Raw genomic sequence first — 23,980 nt, forward strand, 5'->3', positions numbered from 1 at the left:
ATGCATATTTTATGTAAATTAAGCCTGATGTATATTTGTACATTCCTGTATTCCCGTAGAATTTCATGCCTTCCGTAGACCCTGCAAATTTTAATACCCTTATGAGCGAGTAGCGTAATGAATGATATTATCAGTCCGGAGCATTAGAAAAGAGATGTCATGCTGTGTGACCGTTGGAGGCCTTGACCTTGACCACTTTTTTAGTTTTCGGTGGCGAAGTGGCATGCATCTATGTTAACGGCAAATTAGTGATAATTCTTGCCACGGTCGGAGGTCAGATACTTACAGAGCCTGCGCCTGGAACAGTTGCAAGGATCTCCTTTAAGACTCCAGCGAGCACCTTCACGTGTGCAGGCGTAAACATTGTGTCGTGAGATCCAGCAGCGACCTTCATATCCAGATTCTTGATGCGGGCATCCCAACCATTGTGGTCATCTGCTCCAGTGTCGAAGTCACTTGCCGCGCCGCTGCGATACCATGATCTATCTTTCGGTACAACAAGGGTAGTCGGCCCATCATAGAAGTCGGCCTCGTAGTCGAACATGGACTCCAGGTTCTTGCGGATCTCAGTACGGAGCTTATTCTTCCACTTCTCCCCAATGTCAGGGAAGTTGGACGTGATGCGGTCGATCGACCGCTGTGTCCAGTCTGTCGACTTCAGGCTCTGACGCTCCGAAGATGGGATGAAGATGGGATCAAACAGGATGAGGTGTGCAACCTCTTCGCCACGCGTTGCCAACTTGGCAGCCATGCAAAGAGCGACTGATCCTCCGTACGAGTAACCCCCGATGACGTATGGACCTTCAGGTTGGACTTTCTTGATGAGGCTGATATAGTGTTCCGCCATGGCATCGATCGAACCGAAACCCGTCTCGGAACCGAAGTGCTTGTCACCAATGGCGTACATCTCATTCGGCATGTATGCGCCAAGACGCATGAATGGAGTAGCCATGCCTGTGATATCGTGAACGATAAAGAGACGGGGCTGCATGCCCTTCTTTTTGATGGGAAGGAACTCGATGAGGAAGTCTGCGTCTGCGTCTTCCGCTTCCATGATGATGCGGGAATCTTTACCCATGGCGTCGACGATCAGCGTACCCAACTCGCGGATGGTTGGCCTACAAGCTATTAAGTATACTCCTGGACTATGGCAAGGGGTAACGCTTACCTAAGGTAGATGTTGTTGAGGCCAACGTGAACATCAAACGTCTTGGAGACCACGCCAGCGGCTTGGACTGCCATAAGGGAGTTGAGGCCCACGGCAAACAAATCATGGTTAACGCCGAAACTGCCATTCTCCGCCTTGAGCACCTTGCTGAAGATTTTCATCAGCTCTACCTCGACGTCACCAGAGGGCGTGCCGATATCGTCATTCAAGTCGGGTGCAAATGTCTTAAGGTCCATCTGCTTGAGCGCATTGCGATCGATTTTACCACTGCGAGATGTGGGAAGTTGGGGGAGCACTGCGATGAGCGAAGGATACATAAACCGCGGGAGGCGCTCTGCAACGAAGACCTTCAATGCCTCTTTCTCCTCCTCGAGCTGGCCGTCAGCGACATTTTTCAGCTCGACGAAGGCGACGATGGCAGGAGCGTCTTGGACTGTACGAATGACAGCGGCGGCACGCTTCACTGAGGAGTATTTGGCAATTGTGTCTTCGATTTCACCGAGTTCGATACGCTGGCCGCGAAGTTTGATCTGACGGTCAGCACGCCCACAGTACTCTACGTTTCCATCAGGGCGGTAGAGCGCAATGTCGCCCGTCTTGTAAATGCGCTCATTCCGGGAAAAAGGGTTGGGGACAAACGCAGCAGCGGTGAGCTCAGGTTGGTTGAGGTAGCCGCGTGCCAGTTGGATGCCTCCGATGTACAAGTCGCCCTCAACGCCGATGGGAGTGGGCTTGAGTTGCTTGTCGAGAATGTAGATGCGACAGTTAGGAAGCGGACGACCGATAACGCCGGTGAGAGCAGGACCCGTAACATGACATGAGGTACAGTCAACGGAGGCTTCTGTGGGTCCGTACATGTTGTGCAGCGTGACGCGACCACACCAGTCCTCGATAAGCTTCTTGCCAAGGGCTTCACCTGCGACGACAACAGTCTTTAGAGTCGGGTATTCGCAGAGAGGGACGACTGCGAGAATGGAAGGCGTAACGTGAAGGACGTTGATGCGCAGAGAACGAATGGCCTGGGGTATGTCACCAAGGACAAGTTCCTTGCGGCCAGTGACAAGAGTGGCGCCATGAGAGAGGGAGCCGAAAACGTCCACCACGAAAGGATCGAAAGTGTAGGCTAAGGAAGACATCACACGAAGACCTTGCTGGAAACCATATACGCTTGAGTTCTGAACGAGATTAGAGATTGATCGATGCTCGATCATGACGCCCTTCGGCTTCCCGGTGCTTCCACTTGTAAACCTGGGATGTGCATCAGTGCAGCTGAACTTGGATTATAAGGACTATACTTACATGATGTAGGCAAGGCTGTTGGGGGTAAGTCCTTCAACGTCGAAGTCATCCGCGCTGAGCTTGGTCAGACGCTTCCGGTAGATCGTATCATCGATGTAAACGATCTACGGGGTGGTTAGCAACTTAGCGGTAACTATAGGCTCTCCACTCACCAGAACTTTCGAAGCTAAGCTCTTCTGGAAGACGCGAGAGTGGTTTGAAGTCGTGAGCAGCACCTTTGCGCCACACTCTTCGACCATTAACTCCTTGCGCAGAGTGGGGTCGTCAGGGTCCAAGGGCACGAAAGTTGCGCCAGCCTTCAAGACCGCCAGGACACCCAAGATCTGGCTGATGCCACGATCAAAGCACAGGGCAATGACATCGCCATGGCGCACGCCTTGTTGGATGAGTGTCCGGGAGATTCTGTTGGCAGTGGAGTTTAGTTCGCTGTATGTAAATGGCTCGTCTTCAAACTCGACAGCAGTGAGGTGTGGGGTTTTCTTCGCCTGCTCCTCAACCAGCCGATGAAGTAAACTTTCCCGCACCGCGACCTTAGAAGAAGAGGACAGTTCCTTGACTAGGCGTTCATGTTCAGACTCAGTGACAACGGATATGTCTCTGATCGTAACATGGGGATCGCGGCCAAGTGTCTCTACTAATGAGATATAGGCGTCTAGGAACTGGCGCGCTGCGTCCTCGGTGTAGAGGTGGTTGTCGAAGCGAAGGATGACGTGACCAGATCTGGGATGGACAGTAAGTAGGAATTCGTATTGTTCCTCCCCATTGGGTAAGGAGACGGTGGACTTGGTTGTCAAATGGTTCGACTCCAGTTGGGAAATGGTCTCCATGTTCATGCCTCCGGGGGCAAACAAATGCTTGAAGTACCCACGACCGGTAGAGGACGACTTCCCCTCCGTGACAATATCTTCATAAGTAACTTCATCGTGGGCGAGGGAAGCAATCAGCGCGTCCTTGAACTCGCCGAGGTACTCTGCGAATGTCTTGGTCTCATCGATCACGGTTTTGATAGGAAGCAAGTTAGCGAAGAAACCGATAACATTCATAAGCATGGGAAGATTGCGTTGCGTGACAGCGGTGCCCACGACGAATGACGATTGACCCGCAGAGTATTTGTGGAGGAGGATGTTATATGCAGCAAAGAACCCTGCGAAGGGTGTGGCAGTAGTAGCGTTGATTACTTTCGTGTAGTGCTCAAGAGCACCAACTCCAATCTTTGCCTCAATCTGGGTGATAGGTGCCAGCTCCTGATCAGATGGCGTAGCAAGGGTCAAGTGAAGCGGCTGCGTCTCCTGCAAGTTCTCCACCCAAAACTTCAGGTGGTCTTCACGGAGCTCTGTACGGCGTTCTGTGGTCTTCAAGAGCCAATCGCTGAAATCGGAGTAGTGGATCGGAACTTCGGGTAAACTTTCTGGGCCGTTCAAATAGATCTGGAAAAGCTCGTAGAAGAACACGCCGAGTGATGCTTCATCGATGATAATGTGGTGAATCACTACATTGAATGCCCAGTCGCCGCCGCCGAGATCGAACATGGTGGCGATCAAGAGCGGAAGACGGTCGAGCTTGAAGTTCGGCCGTTTGTTCAACGCCAGACTCATCTCGTAGGCCTTAGCTGCAGCATCAGGTTCGCTGGAGAGATCCACAAGGGTTGCTTTGAAGTCCACGGACGGGTAAATTGTTTGTTCGAGCTTCCCGAGCTCCTCATTCCAGGTGAAGGTGGTCCGAAGCGCGCCATGGCGCTGGACGACCTCAGCGAAAGCTTTCGTCATGCGATCGACATCCAATGGTGTCTCGGTGGAAATAGTGACAAAGTAACCCTCATGGGTATCCCACTGGGTAGCTCCATAGCGCGACATGTTGGCATCAATCTTGTTAATCGCGCGCTTACGAGCGTTATCATATTCACGCTGACGAGAAGGAAATAAGCATAGAACATATGTAGATTCCCGTATACAGACCTGAGCCAACCAGATACGATATTGGTGGGGTGAGGCACCGGTCGTGTAAGGTTCGTCATATGCGAGTCGGTCATTGAGGACGGGCACCAGAGGTTCGCCATATTTTCCAGACCCATCATCAGACGCTGCAACAGTGTCACTTCCACCATCTTGTGCGCCAACCTTGGCACACAACTCGTTCAACATGGCAATCGTCATCGAACCCAAAAGTTCGATCTGGCTGACTTGGATGTTAAACCGTGCCTGGAGCTGATTGCTGTAGCGCGTGGCTGGGAACGGTGATCAAATATTAATCAATGGATTTGTAGGGATTACTCACCTCCGAGGGAGTCGAGGCCGAAACTCGTGATCAGGGCATTATCCATGATCTGCTCGATGTCCATGCTAAGAAGGGCAGCAAGCAGGGTCGCTGGCGACTCCACCACGTCACTGCCATTGCCTCCCGCACTGTTGGCCACCAAAAACTTCTTAGGGAGAAGGTGGCTGTACAACAAAGGTTCGCATGACGGGAAGGTATCGGGAACATCGCTAATAGCAAGCATAGGGACATAGTGTGTAATACGGCGAACGAGAGAGTCACCAATGAAGTTGCAAACTTGCGCTGTGGTCATGCCAGTCTTCGTGAGCTGAGCCGTGTTAGCCTTGCCCTTCGTAGCAAGGACAAGCCGCTTGAAGATACCGGAGTCCGTGATGGGAGGGAAGGACATCGAAATCGTATTGGGTAGATCATCAGATATGCGGTCAAGGTAGCTGGGATGACTTAGTCAAGATTCAGAACAATTTGACAAAATTCCTTACAGTTGAGATGCGCAATATGCTGCTTGGCCGGCATTACCAAAGACAGAACCAATAGTAGAGAAAAGAAGCATAAAGTCAATGGTGGTGGGATCGATGCAGGTGATGAGGGTATTGAGAACAGCGACCTTAGACTCATACACATCGTCAAAGGATTGCTGCGTGAGGTTTGTGAACTTTGCATCGCGCAGGACAACTGTCATGACGAAGAGGCCGCCGATAGGACCAGCCTTCTTCGCTCGTTCTACGACAGCAGCAGTTTGGTCCTTGCTGATCGCATCAGCTGCGATAGCTTCGATCTGCACGCCCTTTGAACGGAGGTAGTGGATGTACAAGTTATCAACCTTCGTGAGACCGCGAGGGCCACGGCGACTTGTCAAGAAGACATGGCGAGCACCGTGATTCGCCATCCATTCAGTGATGCGCACGCCGAGCTCGCTGGAACCTCCGACGAGAATGTAACTCTTGCGGGGATCGAATAACTGTCCAACTGGGTCGATACGAACAGAGTGCAGTGAATCTGGGATGGCGACGAGCGAATACGCATCTACGACTTGGGACGACGAATACGAAGAGAATGATGCTAAGTGCGAGCGGAACTTGAAGGGTTGAGAAGTGTGCGCTTCAAGAAGAGCAGCGAGAACCGGGGCAAGTGGAACGGGTGACGCGGCAGCGAAGCGGTTGATGTCCAAAACCTGAGTTGAATAGGAGCCCGATGGAATCTGAGACAACTCGTTTCCTTCAATGTGAATGTATGAGCCAAACACAGAAAGGAGGTCTGCGCCGTGGGCGAACGCCCTCTTTCCGCCAGCATTGAGCACAATATCGAATGCACGTATTGAGTTTGAGCGAAGCCAGCCTAGTACGGCGGTGGCGAAATTGTCGATGGCAATAATATCTGACATGGGCACCTCTATGGTTGACGAGACCGCAGCGGCTTGAGCTCTGTCTGCAACAGTACATAACACTCGACTGCCAAATCGCTTCGCAACCTGGATAGCGCTAAAGCCAGCAGCTGAATTGAAACTGTTAGGTGACGGTGAAGCGGCGAGGGCGTTCATTTCTACTTACCTGAGGTAGCGTCGTGGATAAGGACGATTGAACTTGACTTGATACAACCGCGGACCACCAAACCAATCCAGGATGCAAGGAAGGAGGCGGTCAAGGAAGCAGCATCCGTAGAGCTGACACCAACCGGTAACGAGACAACTGCATCTTGGGGAACGACTACAACGTCCGCAGGGGACTGAGAGGCAATGGCAACAACCTTCCATCACACATTAGCATTAGCAGGCCGACAAGGTAAAGACAAGTGAGACACACAAGACCATCAAGATCGTTACGTGCAACATTCATACCTGTGGATTTGATGCGACCGACAACAGTAAGGGCAGGTTGCGGGGAGGCGTTGACCTCGGTGCCAAGAGCTTCGACAGCGATTTCGATTTCGGATGGCCCCAGCGCGGGCGGGAAATATGCAGAGACAGCTCCGGATTCGGTGATCGAAGCCGCAGGAATGACGGCGTCCTTCACCTCCGCACCGCCGTGGACGAGCCTGCGAACGAAGACTTCACCATCCTTCGTAATCTTCATGTGTTGCTCAAGCAGCAGTGAGTTGCGGCGTAAGTCGTGCACGGCCTTCTCGCGAGCGTCGTTGTCCAGCGAATGATCCTCGAACAATACCGAATAGATCTTGTATCCGGGGGATTCTGCGATGATGCAAGATGCAACACTCAGGGCACCAATACCGGCAGCATCGTCATTTCCGGTGATCCACAACTCGGCTTCTGCGGTGATGTTCTTGGCAATTTCGACGAGGTCACCTTCTTGGCCGTGAGCGAATGGCTGAACGATAACGCTCTTGAATGGTGGCGCGGGAACCACGAGAGCAGGTTCGCTGACACGAATGTAGATAAGAGCCTGTCCGCTCATGAACTCGGTCGCTTGTACGGCTGTTCCGGGAATAGTGGAAAAATTGTCCACTAAGGCTCTGAAAGTGAGTGGTTGAATAGAGGCGTCCTCGACCGCTGCTTGGGAATCTATGGAGAAAATGGGTATGCACTCAAGACTACTGCAACTACCAGCTTACTTGAGACAGTCAAAAGGATGACACCATTGGGTACGAGGAAGTTGGCCAAGGAGGCGATTTCAACGGGGACTGCGGAAAGGTCAACGTGGTATAAAGCGACATCATAGCTACAACACATATAAGCCAAACCGATAGCAATGACATGTTGTAGCTCACCTCAAATGATAACTATGCTCAGTGCCATCGACGAGTTTCCAGGACTTGACTTCTAGAGACCTGGCATGAGGGTACTTCATCAAAGTAGTCTTTGAATCAGCATCTTCAGGAGTGGTGGCAGCGCAAAAGTATTCAACAAGGGCACCAGTGTCTGCGATGAGGTCACCGAGGGTCGAGTCGAGGCTTGTACTGATATCGATGGTCTGCGCCAGGTCGATGGCCCTAACAACTTTGCGACCAGCAATAGCAGCGGCGCTAATGACAGACTTGAAAACAGTGCTCAGGGAGTCCGTCGGGGTGAGGGTGTGCGATGCAGCAGGGAATGACTTCGATTGCCAAGTGGTGGTCAGACGTTCCTCGAGGCTGTTATCATTAATGGTGACAGGTTCTGCGTCGGGAGCACGAGCAATCTCGAAGCCTTCAATGGTGAAGAGAATCCGACCCTCCGAGTTGGCGACGATATAATCGGATTTGAAAGGACCGCCAGGGGCCCACGTCCTTCCTGTGAAGTATGTCCACATGCCTTTCTTGAGCTCTGCGTCCAAGTCAGGTGCGTCACGGCTATCCCAGCGCCGAAGGGCATCGATCTTGACAGGAAGGAAAACACCGTTGAAGTCAAATTGTTTGGTATCCATATTGATGAACATGGCGAGGCCGCACTGCGTGATGCTGTCAAGAATACCAGGGTGTATAACGTAACCATTTCCGAAGACATCGGGGGTCCGCTCTGGAACTTCGAGACGAGTGAGGTAGGCCTTTCCGCCCCAGCTGTTCTCATCGTCAACCTCGTACACGACCTTGAGATAGTCCCTGAAATGCTTCTGATAACGGTAGGCAGAAGGAATTGCGTCATAGAATTCATCTCCAGTGACCGAACCGCGCGCACACGCAAGCCTAGCCTCGAAATCGAACATACGAGGAGCGCTCTCGTCGTAAGCGGGATTAATCCGGGAGAACTGGCCACTAGCATAAACGGAGTCCATAAGGATCTCGCCATCGTAAAACTCGTTGTTGGTTGACGCTTTAAATTGCCACTTGTCGCCATCGATAACGCAGCCTGCGTGGCCAGGGTTGGATCCGGAACCGTTCAAAACGAGGGGCTTGTGAATCGCGATATCAGTGACAACCATTGCACCGTTCTCTAAAATGCTCTCGACGTAGCTAATGAAAAGCGTTAACATCAGAGAAAGATGAAGTGGAAACCACTCACCCTGATGCCGGGAAAAGAACGGCGTCAAAGACGATGTGTCCTGTCAAGTCGGGATGAGTGTCAACGTTGATGCGGAAATGCGGCGTTGCAACTGGGCGAGGCTTGTGTCGAAGCCTGCGGGATTGGTCGCTGGCAGACTCTGCCCAGCAGTACGACTTGTTGTACGGATATTCAGGTAGCTTCGCCTTGGTGAAGTCCGTCGTGCCTTCGGGCGACGCACACAGTTGGTTGAAGTCGACATTCTTAAATCCAGTGCCGAGGAGATTACCGATGCCTTCAAGGAACTGGTAGTGCTCTCCAGTGTTCTGGGCAGGAACCTTGGGGTTGGGCCGACGAATCAAACCTAATAGGTTCACCGCCACATTGCTCGATGTAAGCTTTCAAAACCGGGTGGGGCGCAATCTCGAGAAAGACCACGCCATTGGCACTTTCGTCCGTAACAATCTTGTTGATAGCAGTTCCGAACAGCACGGGGCGACGAATGTTGTCCCAGCAGTAGTTGACATCCAGATCGCGGTCGAGCCACTTGCCGTCCGTCGTGGACATAACCTTGGCGATCGGCGCCATCGTACCCTGAGACAATGAAGTACCAGCAACGCGTTCCTTGAAGAGCGCCTCCTGTGCTTCCATGAGCGGGGTGTGGAAGGCACAGGTAACACGAAGTTTGGCAGCGAAAACTTTGACACTGGGGTCCTTTGCGTAGGCTTCTAGCGCGTCGACAAGTTCACTGCCTTCCAGCGACCGTAACAGCTTGAGGGGAGTTGACGCCCTGCGATCCACAGACCCGATGGAACCTTGGCATCAGAAAGGACCTTGCGTATCACTGTCTTCGCTTTCTGCGCCCCGACCCCAAGCGCAACCATGGCCCCGTTTCCCTCAGCTTGCACCATAGCAGCTGCACGAGCAGTTGCAATGCCAACAGCCATCTCACGGTCGTAGTGACCGGAAGCATAACCCATAGCGATCTCACCAATGCTAAGAAAATTGTCAACAATGGTCAGAGAACAAGGACGCGAACTTGCCTGTGTCCGACGACAAAGTCGTACTTGATACCCAGGCTGCGAATGAGATCGACCATAGCGACTTGCACAAACACCAAACCGAGTACGACCTCTTGTACAGGCCAAACACCATTGGATGGGAGCTTGCAATCGACACCCGGCAAGAAGAGACCTGTGCGCTCCAACATGGATGCTTGACCATATTTCTCAACCAGTATCCTGTCGTTCTCCTTGATCGAGTCGAAGAATACTGGGTAAACCTCTGCGAGTTGACGACCCATATAAATATGTTGAGGACCTTGGCCTGAGAAAACAAGACAAAGCTTGGGGCTCTTATTGGTGTTAGTGAGAACAGGTTTGGAGAACCTGGTAGTGGCGTCCAAGGTAGATGTGACGGCAAATGCACGGGCAGTATAGGCGCGAGTCTGCCTACCAAGGTCACGAGCGAGGGAGCGAAGAGTACGATCGTCAGTGACACCTTCGTATGCCATGATGAGAGCATCCTTCCAACGTCCGAGTGCGGACTCCGTGAGAGATCCGACAGAAAAGAGGTACAAGCGCTTGGTAGATGGCGTTACCGGTGGCATACTGGTAGGAAGGTCCGCCACAGTCTCAGCGGTTTCCAATACAACGTGTGCGTTAGAACCACCGACACCATAGGATGAAATGGAGGTAACCCATTTTCCGTCCTTCGCAGCCATCTCGGGACTAATCTTCTCCAGCTCTGTTTGAACTCGCATTTTCAAGGCAGGGAAATCGATCTTCGGGTTTGCCTTCATGAAGCGGATATTTGGAATGATCTCCTTGTGGTGCAACATCATCGAAACCTTGACCAGACTTGCAAGGAAACTGCAACCCTCGGCGTGACCAATGTTCGCTTTGACACTACCAACACGAAGGGCCTTCTTGCCATCCCTGCCCCTGGAGAAGACCTTGCCAGCAGCATTGGTCTCGATCGGGTCACCAACCTTTGTACCTGTCGCGTGCAACTCAACGAAGAATGTTTCAGCAGGATCGCGATGAGCAACACGGTAGGCCTCCTTGATCGTCTCGGCTTGCATATCACCTTCGGGCATGGTCAGGACTCTTCCCTTTCCCATTGGCGTTGATGGCACTGCCAGGTGATAACAGAATAAATAACATCTCCATCTTGAAGTGCACGGTCAAGCCGCTTAATAAGTATAGCAGCGACACCCTCGGCTCTGCGATAAGTGGTAAAGGCCCAAAAACCAGTCATAAAACCAACGACGTACCTGGCGTAGCCGTCCGCCGACGCGTCGAACGACTTGGAAGACCCAGTGGGTGACAAGACACCCAACTTTGAAAACGAAACAGTGTGCTCAGGGTTAATAATTGTATTTGCGCCTGTTCGACTAAGTTCATCAGGCTACCAGCCCAAATAAGCAGGGAGCCGCTACTGACCCACGACAAGAGCCTGATCGATTTCGCCGAGTTTGATGGAGCAAAGGGCAAGATGAATAGCAGTCGCAGACGCCGAGCATGCTAAAAAGGACCGATTTAGCACCTGAAGAACTTCGATGAGAGAATTACAAACCGGTATCGACGGTCAAAGAAGGTCCGCGGAGATCAAAAGTGAACGAGATACGATTGGCGCGAATGGAGACACAACGCCCGACACCATTATAGTTGTTTATTTCATATCTGTCATCGTCAAGTTCATCTGTCGTAGTGAGCAAGTTGCCGAAGAAGACCCCAGTATTGGAGCCCCTGTAATCAATGCCCGAATCTTGAAGTGCCTTCATCGAACATGATCAATACTGATCAATAAAAGGGGAGAAGAATGGATCGCTCACCGCATGTGCAGCCTCGAGCGTCAGCCTAATTGCGGGATCGAAGTGGGCAGCTTCCTTTGCAGAGATACCGAACTCGAGATGGTCGAATTGATCGATACCGTTTATGAAACCAGCCTTCGTGCAGTGGTACTTTCCAGGTTCGTCTTTGCCACCTGTAACTGGAATCAGCACTACCGCCTGCTATCACAAGGCACAATGCGCGACGTACCGTACCACTCAGCATGAATCCATCGATCAGCGGGCGGCTCAACCATTCCATCACCCTTCGAAAGGAAGACATTAGCTCAATCCATCCACGGTCATAGGAACGGAGCACGCACTTTCGACCTAAGGAACTCATAATACAACTCCTTGTTATCAGAACCTCCAGGAAACTTGCAGCCAATTCCAATGACGGCAACAGGGATCTCTGCGGACATTGTGTGTAAACGACTTTCGCTCGTATGGGAATTTGAAGTTGAAGAGGGTGTTGCAGTTGCAAATAAAAATAATAAGTTAGAATGTCAGTGTGCAGGCTGTCTCCGAGCAGGAAATAATGTGGTCGTTAAGTGATGTCGCAGCAGAGATATCAGTAGAGGAGAGGTATTACGAGTGGGACAGGCCAGCTCCCAAAGCGGTGTGAAGATCTTGCAGAGAAGGATAATCAGTCCGGTTCTTATGTAGTATCAGCCTCTCTGGCGCATCGGGGCGTTTACGCACACGTACTGTACCGCATTAATGATCACGGAAATTGAAAGCATGGTCACTCTGATAGGGTAGTCAGCACAGCACTGATCTGGACCTGATCATTACGCCAAGAATTCGGATCGAGACACAGGCGTCAGATTCGTGGGTTAAGCGAAGCACTCACTGACACTGCCTTCGACCATTGACAGTACCTCCCACTGACGCCTGTCCAGCATCGACCTCCAAACAAAAACTCCAGCTTCGTTAGAGTATAACCATGGTTTTCAAAGCGTGAGATTCTGGAACTTCTGGCACTATCGCACATGCGAAGTTATGCATTGTAGCCTCCTTATGGAGAGGCTGAAGTTGTGTGGCTGGACCAAATTTGCAGATCATTACGTGGCGATGTTGACTTTCTTATTTTGGTAGTGGCGGGCTGTTGCCATCAAATGTTTCCATTGGGAGTCCAATTGAATGTGATCTAATGCATCATCGCATTCCAAACGACCGCGTTGGTATGGCTACAGCCCTTTCATCCTTTCTGAAAGAGAGTACTCCTAGGAAATACATGATACAAACGCAAACTTGACTCTCTACGTTAGTCCTGAAAAATGTACACCATTGCCTGCCTACGTCGATGTATCGGTCCCCTGGCATGTCTGGCTGTGCCGGTTTCATCATCCCATCACTTTCATTGACAACCGACCATTAACACTCGTGTTGCCAATGGCGCGGAGGTACAGCCCCACTGTTCCTCCCCCTTGCAAAGTCTACTGGGCCTTCAGGGCATATCCCAGGCTCCTTCAAGTCATCTGCGGTTCGCCTGAGGCAAATTCCGATTAACGCTGTGTTCCGAGGTTCCAAGGCGATGTCTGTTGATGGGCCCCTGGACAGAAATTGATAGGATCAAAGTCTATGCCGCCGGGTATGTGCATATTACTTCTTCACACTCAGCGTTTTGCACAGCTAATCATCTGCTCCACACGTTGCGCAACCCACAGTACCGAATGCAACTGCTTATTGCGCAGACGATGAGCTTGTTGCGATTATTACTGAGTATTCAGGAGGTAACAGTTCGCGGACTGTAAGTGACGTGCGCTATATGTATGTTCGCTCAAAGGCGCAGGGTTCGGGACGCGAGTTCTTTGACGGTCAAGGTCGCCCGCCGATGGACGTCATCCAGAATATACATACTTCTATGCTAATAAGCCAGGGAAACCAGTCATTTGTAAGTGTCTCACTCCAAGAGAATCGCGCATCTTGTGAAATAAGCAATCAACCATCGCTACGTCGATTATCGACGAAGGTTGATTTTGCAGGGACTTCCCTTAAGACGTTCAGAAACTGAATATATCATTTCAATAGGAGATCAGCCTTGCTGCGCTTCACAAACCACGCTAATAATGGCGTATCGATGGTTCGCGACCGTAGTCGATTTCTGGTTATCCGCGATCTGGTACCTTCTGGTGTCCAGTTGACGGGTAAATCGACGGCTGTGCATCCGACTGCTCAGTACCGTATCCAGCAATGGTGCCGCATATCGCGACTTGGGTTGTGTGGCTATTCAGGCTGCAGCATGTATTGAGGTGAGTTTGTGATGCACGAGTCTATGGATAAAGTTCTTGCCAAAAAGAAAGGTAGGGTGTCGCGCTGTTCGCTGATCCACGCGACGAACACACCTTGTTACAATGCGTTAAACCTCGAGTACTACTACCCTACACAAATCACAACTGCATTCCTCCAGGGCGGAAAACGAGGCAGATGGCCCGCGAATGCACGAACTGACCCACGGATTATAGCCTTCCAAAGCCGTTATTGTCACCTGGAGGTTCTGGGGAACATCACGCTAGTCTTGCTTCACATTTCCCCACGGGACAGGTCCACCTGGTGGAAACCACGGGCAAGAACGATCCCTCGTCGATGCTGCGGCATTAGTGATCTTCCACATGGTAATATGTAATGTCAGTTAGGACACGTGCCGCACAATAACACGTGAGGGCCTTCTCCAAGTTTCGAAGGTCCGTGGCGTGCGTTGGTAGTGCGAGCACATTGTACTCGAGGAGATGGCAAGTTTCGGAGAACGGCCGCCAGTTGTACGTACCAACATCGTCGGCGCGGATCAAACTTCTGTGGCGTGGCCAATTACGCCAGCCCCCTCGATATAAGGTTGCCCGACAAGACACGTTTCCCAAAGGTCCCTGAGAGTGAGGCCCACACAGTGTAAGTCGCAGGCGAACTCGTGACTTGATGTTTGAGGGTGAAAATCTGGTTTTCAAGCTTCCGCTGGCATGGTATCAGTCACAAGGCCATTAAGACTGGGCTAGTCAATAAAAAGGCTTGCCAGGTAAGTCCCACATCGGTTCGTACTTACTGTATTCGAGAACACGCGGAGCAAAGTTCGAGCTTGTCGGAGGAAAGGACCACGTGGGTCGGTCGATGACCGACCTGCTGGAGGATTCTGGATTACATTCGGACTGTTCTGTTTTCTGTCCAGATCATTGTCCGATCACCCTGGCCGCAAGCTAGTGACATGGCGCTCATCTATCCTCAATCCAGGCCTCCAAATCACCAACAATGGTCAATCTGTCATCCCACATAACTGGCTCGGAAGGTCTTGAGGTCCAACTTCACCTTATAAAGAAGAGAAGACACCCCATCAATGGATAGCCTGGCGGATGGTCATGCAGTCCTGATGAGTCTTGAAAGGAGAAGCAAAAGTCAAAAGGACGAACGGCGGCCGATTCATCTGACAGCAGTGGCTGAACCCCACCAGAACTTGTCCAAACTGGCACATCGAGACGTGAGCTACTAGTCGGACAAGCTCGGACATGCGACATGTCAAAGATCTTCCTATTCCAGAAACCTAAGCACGGGCAACTTGATAGTGCCCTGCACCCTCTTCAACCTCGTGAAGAGGGTTCGCGAGGCACAAGAAATCCCCAGGGTAATGTCGAAAACGTTTCACGGATCTCACGTTACTCCGACGTTTCACAAAGGGCCGCAACTGTACCCACCGAACACGTGATTCCGCGGGGATCCGATCATGGCACTCGCCACGAGATTCCACATTGACCAACCTCGCATATCAGTAGCTTTGAGCTGGGGGTGCAAACATGTCGTCCTTGACGGATAATAAGATTCTCATGTTCCATTTTGTGACCAGTGAGAATGTATCGCCTCACAACTTCCCTGTCTATACCTTCAGGGGTGTCCCCATCAACCTTCTGGAACCCTTTTATCTGCTCCGGCTCGAGGTAACCGAATTTGTGCTAGACGAAACATTTATTGTGCGGCTTCAGACGCCACAGTCTGCGTTCGACAGCGCTTCGTACGCTGAAGTAGCCAAGTCTAGCAGGCAGTGACACGTTTTTGTTCACACAGGGCCGAAAGATACATTCACGTGATTTTGGCGCGTAGTGTATTTATTGTTGCTTATTTGCTACCACCGTGAACGGATCGGCTATTACAAGGTCATTATATACGCCGCGCCTCGTGGACACGGAACCCCACAAGTTTCTCTCTCTCTCTCTCTCTCTCGTTTTTTGTCGTTATTCCATCTGGTCGTGTCTTGGCTTCAGGTAAATGCTTGCTGTTCTCCTGGTGTAGTCGATGGCGGTGATTGATCCGTATGCTTCTATCATATACGTCATCGATGACGGGGCTGTATTTTAATGCAGTGGTAAAGGGCAACCACGCATTGACGACGTGGCGCGTATGAACCTTGGCCTTGACTTACAAGCACGGACTGCGCAGGACGTTCGTTCGTTAGATCTGCCTCCATCTGTCTTCGTTGATCACAGTCACTATCCTACAACTGGGCTCCGAATCTGCTGCATCCCAGCTAATCGCCTCGCCTTCACTCGAACAAACCATCGTCATCGTGCCTTAGAGAAAAGGAATCGACAATGACTGCCATTTCTTCGACGCAACTTGCTGCACATCCCCAGCCGCGAGCATGTGCGCTGTCTCATTCGTCGAGTTCACGGGTAGCTCTCCATGACTCCACGAACACCAGTCCGTGCCTAGGTAAACGCAGCATTGACCAAGTTCAACCCTACTCGACGAAACGCGTCACGTTTCCGACGTCTTCGGCTCGTCTCCAAGGGTCTCCCTCCCGCTGCTACGGTTTTTCAGGTTCACCTCCTCGCTTTCCTGTTGCACGCAAGGCACCACCAACAGTTTCAATATCATTCTCTTCTGCCAGTTCGCAACGTTGGGAAAGCGGACTCGATGCCCAGGATCTAGAACTCCCAGATGTAAGGAACGTCGTACCGTTCCCATGTGCTCCATTGGATGGCAATGGAGATATCGAGATGTTGGATGGAACTTGTCTCCCATCTGCGCCTGGCCTCCCAGCACACTCACTTAGTCTACCGTTACCTCTCCGACGCAAGCGTCGCTCAGCATACTCTGCCTCCGCTCCTACCTTACCCTCGAACCGAAAGGACAGGCCTGATAAAGACTTGACAGACGGATCGGTCAGGAAGAGGGCGCGGAGGACCAGACGGCAGACAACGGATATATTTTGGTTGAGTGTGATACACAGGAGTATCTCAGTCGGACTCTGCGAGTCCGAATCCACCCCTCCTTGCCGCGTTGATACATGTGCATGCAATGACGACGCCGAGTGTCGACGGGTGCGCCGGAAAACAATCGAAGCGCAGGATCGTCTTTTGGCAGGAAAGATATGGCAGAAACTTGTAGACAACGGATGCCATTCGGGTCCAACGACACGTGACGAACGAAGGATAGTGCCCTTACTTCCTAGTCAGTTATCCCTCTTGTTACCAATGTCAACGCCCTCAGCGCTGATGCCTTCGGCAATCCTGACTCTTCCCATGCCTACAGGTGAAGCTAAGCTCGAAACCGGTGTAGACCCCCGGAAGCCGTCAGCCGCGGCATCCTCGGTTATCATTCTTGAGTTTCCACACCCTCCTAGTCCGCGGTCAAACCCACTTTTCTTTCCGAAGCCCTCTTCCCCCATTGCTATGCCGTCTACTCTGCAAATGATTTACGATGACTTCCCTATGCGACCTCCAACGACTCTAGATGAAAAGGATACTCGTCCATACGCGTCGTCCACCGAGATTGAACCAACATTACACCAAACGAACCTTCGACGATCGCCGTCTCCTCCGTCACTTCAACGTAGACCCCTTCCATCGCGGTCTGCCACCCCAACCTCACAGTCGCCCACACCCTTGACGATGCCACAGCTTGTCGCATCCCTTATCCTCTCTCACCGCGAGCGGAGCAGTCTGAGGACAAAAGGGAGAAGCTCGAAAAGCAACTCGGGAAAAAGCAAGAGGGAAGAAGCCGATCGCACCAGAGAATCTGCTAGTCAGGAAATTGGTGCTTCACCTAAGGAGCTTGAGGACCGACATGAGAGTGCACGCACACCAAAATCGCAAGTACTTCGGAATGCCGGGAGGCGATCACCATTGTGCCAGGTTGCATACGTCGACGATCCGGAGTTGAACAGCCCCTGCTAAGGCGGCGAGGCTTTTGCTCTCTCGATATCGTTCCTGGTCGCCTTCTCATTGACGGATCATGCCGGACGCTTATGTCTACTTACACACAGGCGTTCACGAAAACATGTGATGAGTCTTTTGACATGACTTTTACGCCTCCCATCACTCGCCTGTCGTTACTGTCGCTTGTAGTTACTCTAGATACTGCGTATCTGCTCTACTCGACTCTGCATAATCTCCGCGATGTAGTACAGCGGGTCCTTGTGTATGTGAAGAGGAAAAGGAGTAAAGCGGCGCGAACCCGCACTCCGCGACTTGACGAGATACAGATTCAGATCAACAGGAGCCGTCCTAGGGGACACCCGTAGATAACGATTGATTGATAGTATACAAATGTCGATCACTCCCTCCATAAGCATAAGTTGGTCTCGAAGAACTAGGTCGATCAGCGACCTCCTTCCCTAGCACTTAGGAGAGGCTTCGACTCGGAGACCCTATGTTCCTTGTTCCCTCGTCAGAAGACAATATTTGGTATGTCAGAGAATGTTCAGGAGGCGGATGAATTTGTCGTGCCGTCCCGACTCGATCCTTGCTCAATCCCCAACTTGAGCCGTGAGGAATTCCCCACTTCCAGGAGTCCCCCTTTCATCATCACTCCTCTCCACCCTGCAACCACTGCTGGCAACATGCAACTTCCGAGAGCAAGGACTCTGGTGCCAGCGCACCTACCTCACCTTCCACCTGAAATATGGGATCAGATCCTCGATGCTGCGGCGTATGTCCCATATTCTTTGCCCCCAGAGATTTTGGAAAGATCACACCTTATCGGTCATCCTTACAACTCCGAGTGTCGTGCCGCGCTTTGGAGCGCCCTCCTCACAAACGGCGCTATAGTTCGTGTGTGTAAGCAGTGGTGGCACCTTGCAATTCGCTACCTTTATCGCGCCATTTACATCCGAGACACTCGCGATCTACTCTCTCTCCGCAGCACTCTGCAGAGCTACAACGAGGGAAAGGGAACTTTTTCAGGGGTGGACCCTCTCGGATGGTGGACGCAGCGGGTAGATATCATCTTTGACAATGATATTGAAGGAGACGCGGACCAGAAGTCATTGGCAGGCATCTTTGACTTCTTGCCTAACGTCGCAATCTTTTCAGGGACATTCTCTGGCAGTTATTCGAAAACTTATATGCCGCCCACTGTCCACGCTTTGCGAGATTGTGCGTCTTCGCTGCGAATCATTGATTGGACCGCTTCAGACGATAACGCCCCGGACCCTCGCATACTGCGTCAGTTTGAGGTACTGGTGAAGGACCTGCCCAAACTTCGTATCCTAAACTTGCCAGGCCTACGACAGTGGGCAGATGGTACTATAACCAACTCTACCCTTGCTTCGGTTCGCACCCTCTGTCTGCGAGATCTCATCGAGGGATTTCAGTACAGGGAGCAGGAACAGGGGACACCTCTGAGTCTCCGTGAACTCGTTCTCCATGCCCACCCACGGTGGCAAGAGGCCTCATGGAGGAGTTTTTTGCATCATTACGGCCCACACCTCACTTCGGTACAGCTCCGTGCCATCGGTGATCCAGAGCTCATCTCAGTTTATCTGCCCATGGTAAAACAAACGTGCCCAAATCTCCACCGCTTAACGCTCTTCTTGCTGTCGTTCTCAGACATGCCGACGCATTCTCTCCCTCCCATTGAATACCTCGGATTGAGCATCAGACGACTCCAGTGCAGGGCAATGTTTGAGACCCTGTTCTCTGTTCTTCTTGTCCTTAAAGAGGAGCTTCCTACACTCCACATAGTGCAGCTGCTAGACCAACAAATTGTGGAGGATCTCCTCAGGTATAATCTGCCTGTGGTCTCCGGCGCAGTTGAACAGGGTCTGATCGGAGATGCATTCCGTTTGGAGGATCATGACGGAAACCCCTTGTCTAGTGAGTAAACGGATAGTATTTTCCCTACATTTTTGCCCATAATGTGTCGTACAGTTAAAGTCGTGGAAGCGCAGAACTAGACACCATCGCGATCATTTCAGGTTGCTTTGGCGTCAATCACGGGGATGATGTCATAGTTGACATTCATCTACATGCTTACAAGCACAGACCGCTTCTATGCCTCGGCTGAAGTGATTTACGGGCGAGAATACATACACATCAAATCTGTAGAACTCAGTATAAATTGTGACAAGCCAAGTTGCCGACGTATCGAATGCCCTCGAAGGAACCAATATGAATTTACTTGATAGTGGACTGAGGTTTACGTACCATGTAATTAAATGCTGGACTTTGGTAGCGCGTAGTTGATAAAATAGTACATAGTTCGGAGATATGCGTAAGGTTGCTATAGGTGTCATGCCGTGACTTCATGATCGGTGTAATCAAGGAGTTCAGCGATCTCTCGTGAAGCCGTGTTTTGGGTTACATTTGTTCTCCTGGATTACAGGTATGGACAGACAAGAATGGATTAGACTGCAGTCTGAAATGTCGTTTGCGTCATGCTTGATCTACGATTTAGCGTTGTCAGACACCCAAGCTTGCTCGCCCGCACCACTTCTACATGGAAGCTCGCTGTCACACTTGCAGGGACGTCCTCGTTTCCTTTCCAATCCGCCTAGCATCGCACACGCCCATCCTGCACTGCACGATCTCCAGTATTCACGACAGGCTGGCGAGTTGGCAGACGTCTTCGTTTTCATGGTTCCGTCAGCTAGTGACCCTGCTGTGAAACAGGAAGTGATCCACGCACTACAGGATTTGGAGGGCGTCGTGAGGGTCGATGAACTTGTGGCGCGTAGAAGGGCGAAGAGAGATGAATTTTAGGGCTCTCAGAGGCAAGCCATACTGACAGTGACGTTCTAACCAGCCATTTTTGTCGTTTACTGCCACTGTGTGCTTCGCCATAAAAGTGTTACATATCCACGCTTCTATCCCTCGACTCAGTCGCACATGCCTGATAGTTGGTGTCTCCCGTATACTTTCGACCTTACTAGACAGCACACTGCCCATCCAGTTGAGATCCGCTCGCGGCCTTGCGACGATCTATAATGGGATTCCGGAAGACGTTGCACAGCGCGACAAACGTGGGCGACTGGATTCTACACTGCATCTTTTTGCTTGATGGCCGCCAAGTGATCTCCACGATACGCATGTAGTCTGTTGCTCGGAAGTCATGCAGTGTAGCTTCATACAAAACCCAAGACCACGTGTGGTATTCGCAAGGTGGATAGGAGGTGTTTACTTATGTTTGTACCGAGTTACGATTGGTTGCTGGGAAGACGGCCGATGTCGTCGGAATGTATTGTTGAATTGGCGACCTACGTTCCCTACGTGTTGGTCCCAGAAGTTTACGGAAAGTCGTTCTGCGTCGGGTTCTCGTCTGCAAACAATGGCAACAGATGGCAAGGCGCTGCCCTTATCGTGCTATGTTCATTCGTTCTGCATTGGATTTATTTGCAGTCTGCAGTACGTTACAGAAGTACACTACCAGAAACGGTAGTTTCATCGGAGTTCGGTCCCCTGGTCAGTGGGCGCGGAGGCTAGTTCATTACCACATGGATATCACCCACGACACCGACCTAGACCACTGTTGGAAGTTTGGCAGACGTCATCAAATACATGTTAAAACTTGAATTCGTTTGATTCACAACCCCTGATTCTTCAGGATCCGACACAGTCAATACACCATTCGTTGTCCTCGACGCGTTGCGGTATTCTGCAAATTCATTGCGCGTCCTCTATTGGTTGAATTCTTACCTCTACCCTCAACAACTCAAGCTGGAGGAACTTTTGAGGGACCTTCCCAATTTGCCTAAGACGATCAAGAGAATTTGTCGTCTGGTGGGTGTGAAGTCGACAGCACATGTTTACACCCACCCTTGCAGATCGATTCCTGGGAAGAGGTGACCTCGCGTGTTCACAAAGTTAGATATCTTTGCTGGCAAGAATGGGCACAGGTCATTCCCCTCAGGCGGCACACTGACGCTGCACGGGATTGCTCACGTAGTTTACCGAAGCGTTTTAGCGAACGTCTGTATTCTCGATGTTATGATAACCAAATTTTGTAGCCTCTACGAACTTGGTTGGGCAGGTACGTAGGGAACATTTGCAATGCTTTCAGTTATTCGAATCGGAGCCCTGGAGAACTTGCCCATGGTATGTATCCACGTCGCGCCGCACCTAATCGACGACCATGATGCCGTCTCACTCGTCACGAGTTGTCGTTTCCTTCAGTGGAATGCAAAACGGAGAGAGACCACGACTACTGGTTGGCCTCCCCGAGAACAATTTAGGAAGACTTCGTTTATGAACTACGGCAATGATCAAGATGAATTACTTTAACGTCGGTGAGGATACCTATTGACTCGGCTGGTACAATTTATTAAGAATACATCAGTACATTTGGATAGGATAGGATAGGATAGTATAAATGATTTATATAAATACGTACTTGCACGCATAGCGCACAGTATATAATAGCTATACCAAGCAGATGCCTAGAACTCGCATACCTCAGTACCTGCCGAGAGCGTTAAAAAGCGTAGAGAGCGGTAGAGAAAGCCTCTCCAAGGCGTTCGTCAAACGTAGGACGGTATTGTGATCCTTTCGGAACTCATAAGGCGCGGATTCTAGCCACTGACTGTCGTCCGGTTGTCTGTGGCTGACGACCCCTTGAACACACTTGATCAAGAAGCCTACAGACTGGTAAACTTCCCCTGCAGAACGTTGTTAGTCCTTAAGAATGCGCGCGACGCTGATGATGATTACACGTACTGAAATTGGGACCTGTTTTGTCATATTCAAGCTTCAGAACGTTGAAGTAATTGTGACTAAGCCCCCAGAAGTTGGTATTCGTGACCACTGCGTCGCGTACTTCCTCTGCAAGGTAAAAAGTGGTGTTACTGTCATTCTGGTATGAGACAGAAGGTAGGATAAACGCACGATCGAAAGACAGGACACGTAGGGCAGTCGTAACGCCAAGAAGTTCTGCAGCCTTCCGGCTGTCCAGTTTCGATAAAAGTCCCTCGATAATAACGGGGCGCAGGTGCTCTGATGAGGAAGGTGAGATACACGTGATGACGGAATGATGCACGACTCACCGTTGTGAATGAAGGCCGCACGTAGGATGGCGGCTGCATTTCTTTGCAAGGGCAAGTGAGGACGGGCCAATGCTTTCAACATGGGGGAGATTATCGACTCCCTGCAGGTGATGCTCTTGCCGTCGTCTAGAAAACATACATTACCGTCAAACGTTAAGAACGACATCTCAACATGTCGCAACAACTGACCATGTTTAATGACTTCTCGTAGGTACTGCAGGCCAGCGTACACAGTATCGCTATTCTCCCCTGCCAGCATACTTTGCAGCGCATCCACGGTGCCAAGGTCCAGAATGGCAGCCCTAAGCGGACCTGCAGCTAGTGAGCGTGGAGATCACTATGAGATCGCTTTCACTTACCAATCTCCAGGACGCGCTGTAAGACTCCTACACCGTCTTCGCCATTGTCTCCGTCAAACCAGCGACGCTTTAACATGTTCAAGATGTAGCCAGGCGCCTCGGACTTGGTGACCGTATCCACTACATGATCTGCTAGATGTCAGAGCGGGTCCAGCTGGCAAGTTCCGAACTGACCAATAGCCATGAGGTGTAATAGGGCAGAAGCCGCAGGTAGGGCACGCGACTTCTTCCGTAATTGAGAGATGAGGTCTGAAACGGTCCGCGCCTCGTCGAGGGCACGTTGCACCAACACAGGAACTGAATCATGCCTGGGAGTTAGCACTCTAGACGAAGACCAAGGAACTCTTCTCACTTTCAGCGTTGAGAGCTACGAGGCCGCGGATAGAACCGTCACGGTGGTTGGCTCGAGGACTGCGGGCGTCCTTCGCTAGCTTCATCAAGAGACCACTTTTAATGATTGCCTGCTCATCTGTTCCGAGGGCATTCTCATCAGATGACGGCATCTCGCAGAAGAAAGACGTTTGCAATACCATGCTTCGCAAAAGTGGCCAATCCCTTCGCACCAGCTTCCATCACTGCGTCCGAGCGTTTGCGGAGCATATCATTAAATAGTGAAAGTGCGCCGCTCTCTAATAACGTGGCCCGCATCGATTCTGGGAATAGCAATCAGCGAAAAGCTCTGAATTGTCTATGGGGCGATTACCATCAGCGGCTATTGGACAGACCACTTCTACAGCAGCCGGTGCAACAAAGTCGTCAGACCGCCGAGCAAGGCCCAGTAATGTTGGAACGATGTCTTCACGGGACATGATGGTATGTGAATCTACCTGCTTACAGTGTTAAGTATGACTTGCGGAAAGAGGTCGGGGGCTGGATACATACGGAGACCAGCTAA

General features: G+C 51.2%; 5 protein-coding genes across 5 annotated transcripts; 3 read left to right on the top strand and 2 right to left on the bottom strand.

The window, feature by feature from the left end:
* Positions 1-274: 274 nt before the first annotated feature.
* Positions 275-11,906, bottom strand: F5J12DRAFT_905100 (putative nonribosomal peptide synthetase; the record flags this gene model as incomplete). The annotated part of the gene is given in 21 exon segments (XM_051748620.1): positions 275-1,118; positions 1,169-2,416; positions 2,468-2,571; positions 2,620-4,371; positions 4,423-4,691; positions 4,742-5,172; positions 5,221-6,232; positions 6,289-6,484; positions 6,541-7,256; positions 7,307-7,413; positions 7,463-8,623; positions 8,673-9,015; positions 9,035-9,403; positions 9,439-9,647; positions 9,695-10,759; positions 10,789-10,875; positions 10,927-11,038; positions 11,096-11,176; positions 11,229-11,430; positions 11,488-11,639; positions 11,804-11,906. The coding sequence occupies 21 exon segments, from the start codon at positions 11,904-11,906 to the stop codon at positions 275-277; spliced, it is 10,563 nt and encodes a 3,520-aa protein (XP_051601207.1).
* Positions 11,907-16,058: 4,152 nt separating this feature from the next.
* F5J12DRAFT_935041 (uncharacterized protein) lies at positions 16,059-18,074 on the top strand (the record flags this gene model as incomplete). The annotated part of the gene is made up of 3 exons (XM_051749601.1): positions 16,059-16,110; positions 16,288-16,920; positions 17,002-18,074. The coding sequence occupies 3 exons, from the start codon at positions 16,059-16,061 to the stop codon at positions 17,643-17,645; spliced, it is 1,329 nt and encodes a 442-aa protein (XP_051601208.1). The 3' UTR covers positions 17,646-18,074.
* Positions 18,075-18,157: 83 nt separating this feature from the next.
* On the top strand, positions 18,158-20,450 carry F5J12DRAFT_891728 (uncharacterized protein; the record flags this gene model as incomplete). Its single annotated transcript, XM_051747516.1, has 2 exons — positions 18,158-19,565; positions 20,146-20,450. 2 exons carry the CDS (start codon positions 18,158-18,160, stop codon positions 20,448-20,450), a joined length of 1,713 nt encoding a protein of 570 aa, XP_051601209.1.
* Positions 20,451-20,912: 462 nt separating this feature from the next.
* On the top strand, positions 20,913-21,968 carry F5J12DRAFT_926921 (uncharacterized protein; the record flags this gene model as incomplete). The annotated part of the gene is made up of 7 exons (XM_051749393.1): positions 20,913-21,054; positions 21,087-21,149; positions 21,292-21,467; positions 21,512-21,660; positions 21,695-21,717; positions 21,748-21,782; positions 21,861-21,968. 7 exons carry the CDS (start codon positions 20,913-20,915, stop codon positions 21,966-21,968), a joined length of 696 nt encoding a protein of 231 aa, XP_051601210.1.
* Positions 21,969-22,053: 85 nt separating this feature from the next.
* F5J12DRAFT_44473 (armadillo-type protein) lies at positions 22,054-23,769 on the bottom strand. Its single transcript, XM_051739449.1, has 9 exons — positions 23,616-23,769; positions 23,438-23,554; positions 23,260-23,382; positions 23,086-23,214; positions 22,916-23,038; positions 22,727-22,852; positions 22,569-22,676; positions 22,401-22,505; positions 22,054-22,342 (listed from the first exon to the last, which is right to left on the bottom strand). Exons 1-9 carry the CDS (start codon positions 23,731-23,733, stop codon positions 22,140-22,142), a joined length of 1,152 nt encoding a protein of 383 aa, XP_051601211.1. The 5' UTR covers positions 23,734-23,769; the 3' UTR covers positions 22,054-22,139.
* Positions 23,770-23,980: the final 211 nt, after the last annotated feature.

The sequence above is a fragment of the Pisolithus orientalis genome (assembly GCF_024613125.1).
Source record: "Pisolithus orientalis strain OTSU chromosome Unknown F5J12scaffold_10, whole genome shotgun sequence".
Lineage (NCBI taxonomy): Eukaryota > Fungi > Basidiomycota > Agaricomycetes > Boletales > Pisolithaceae > Pisolithus > Pisolithus orientalis.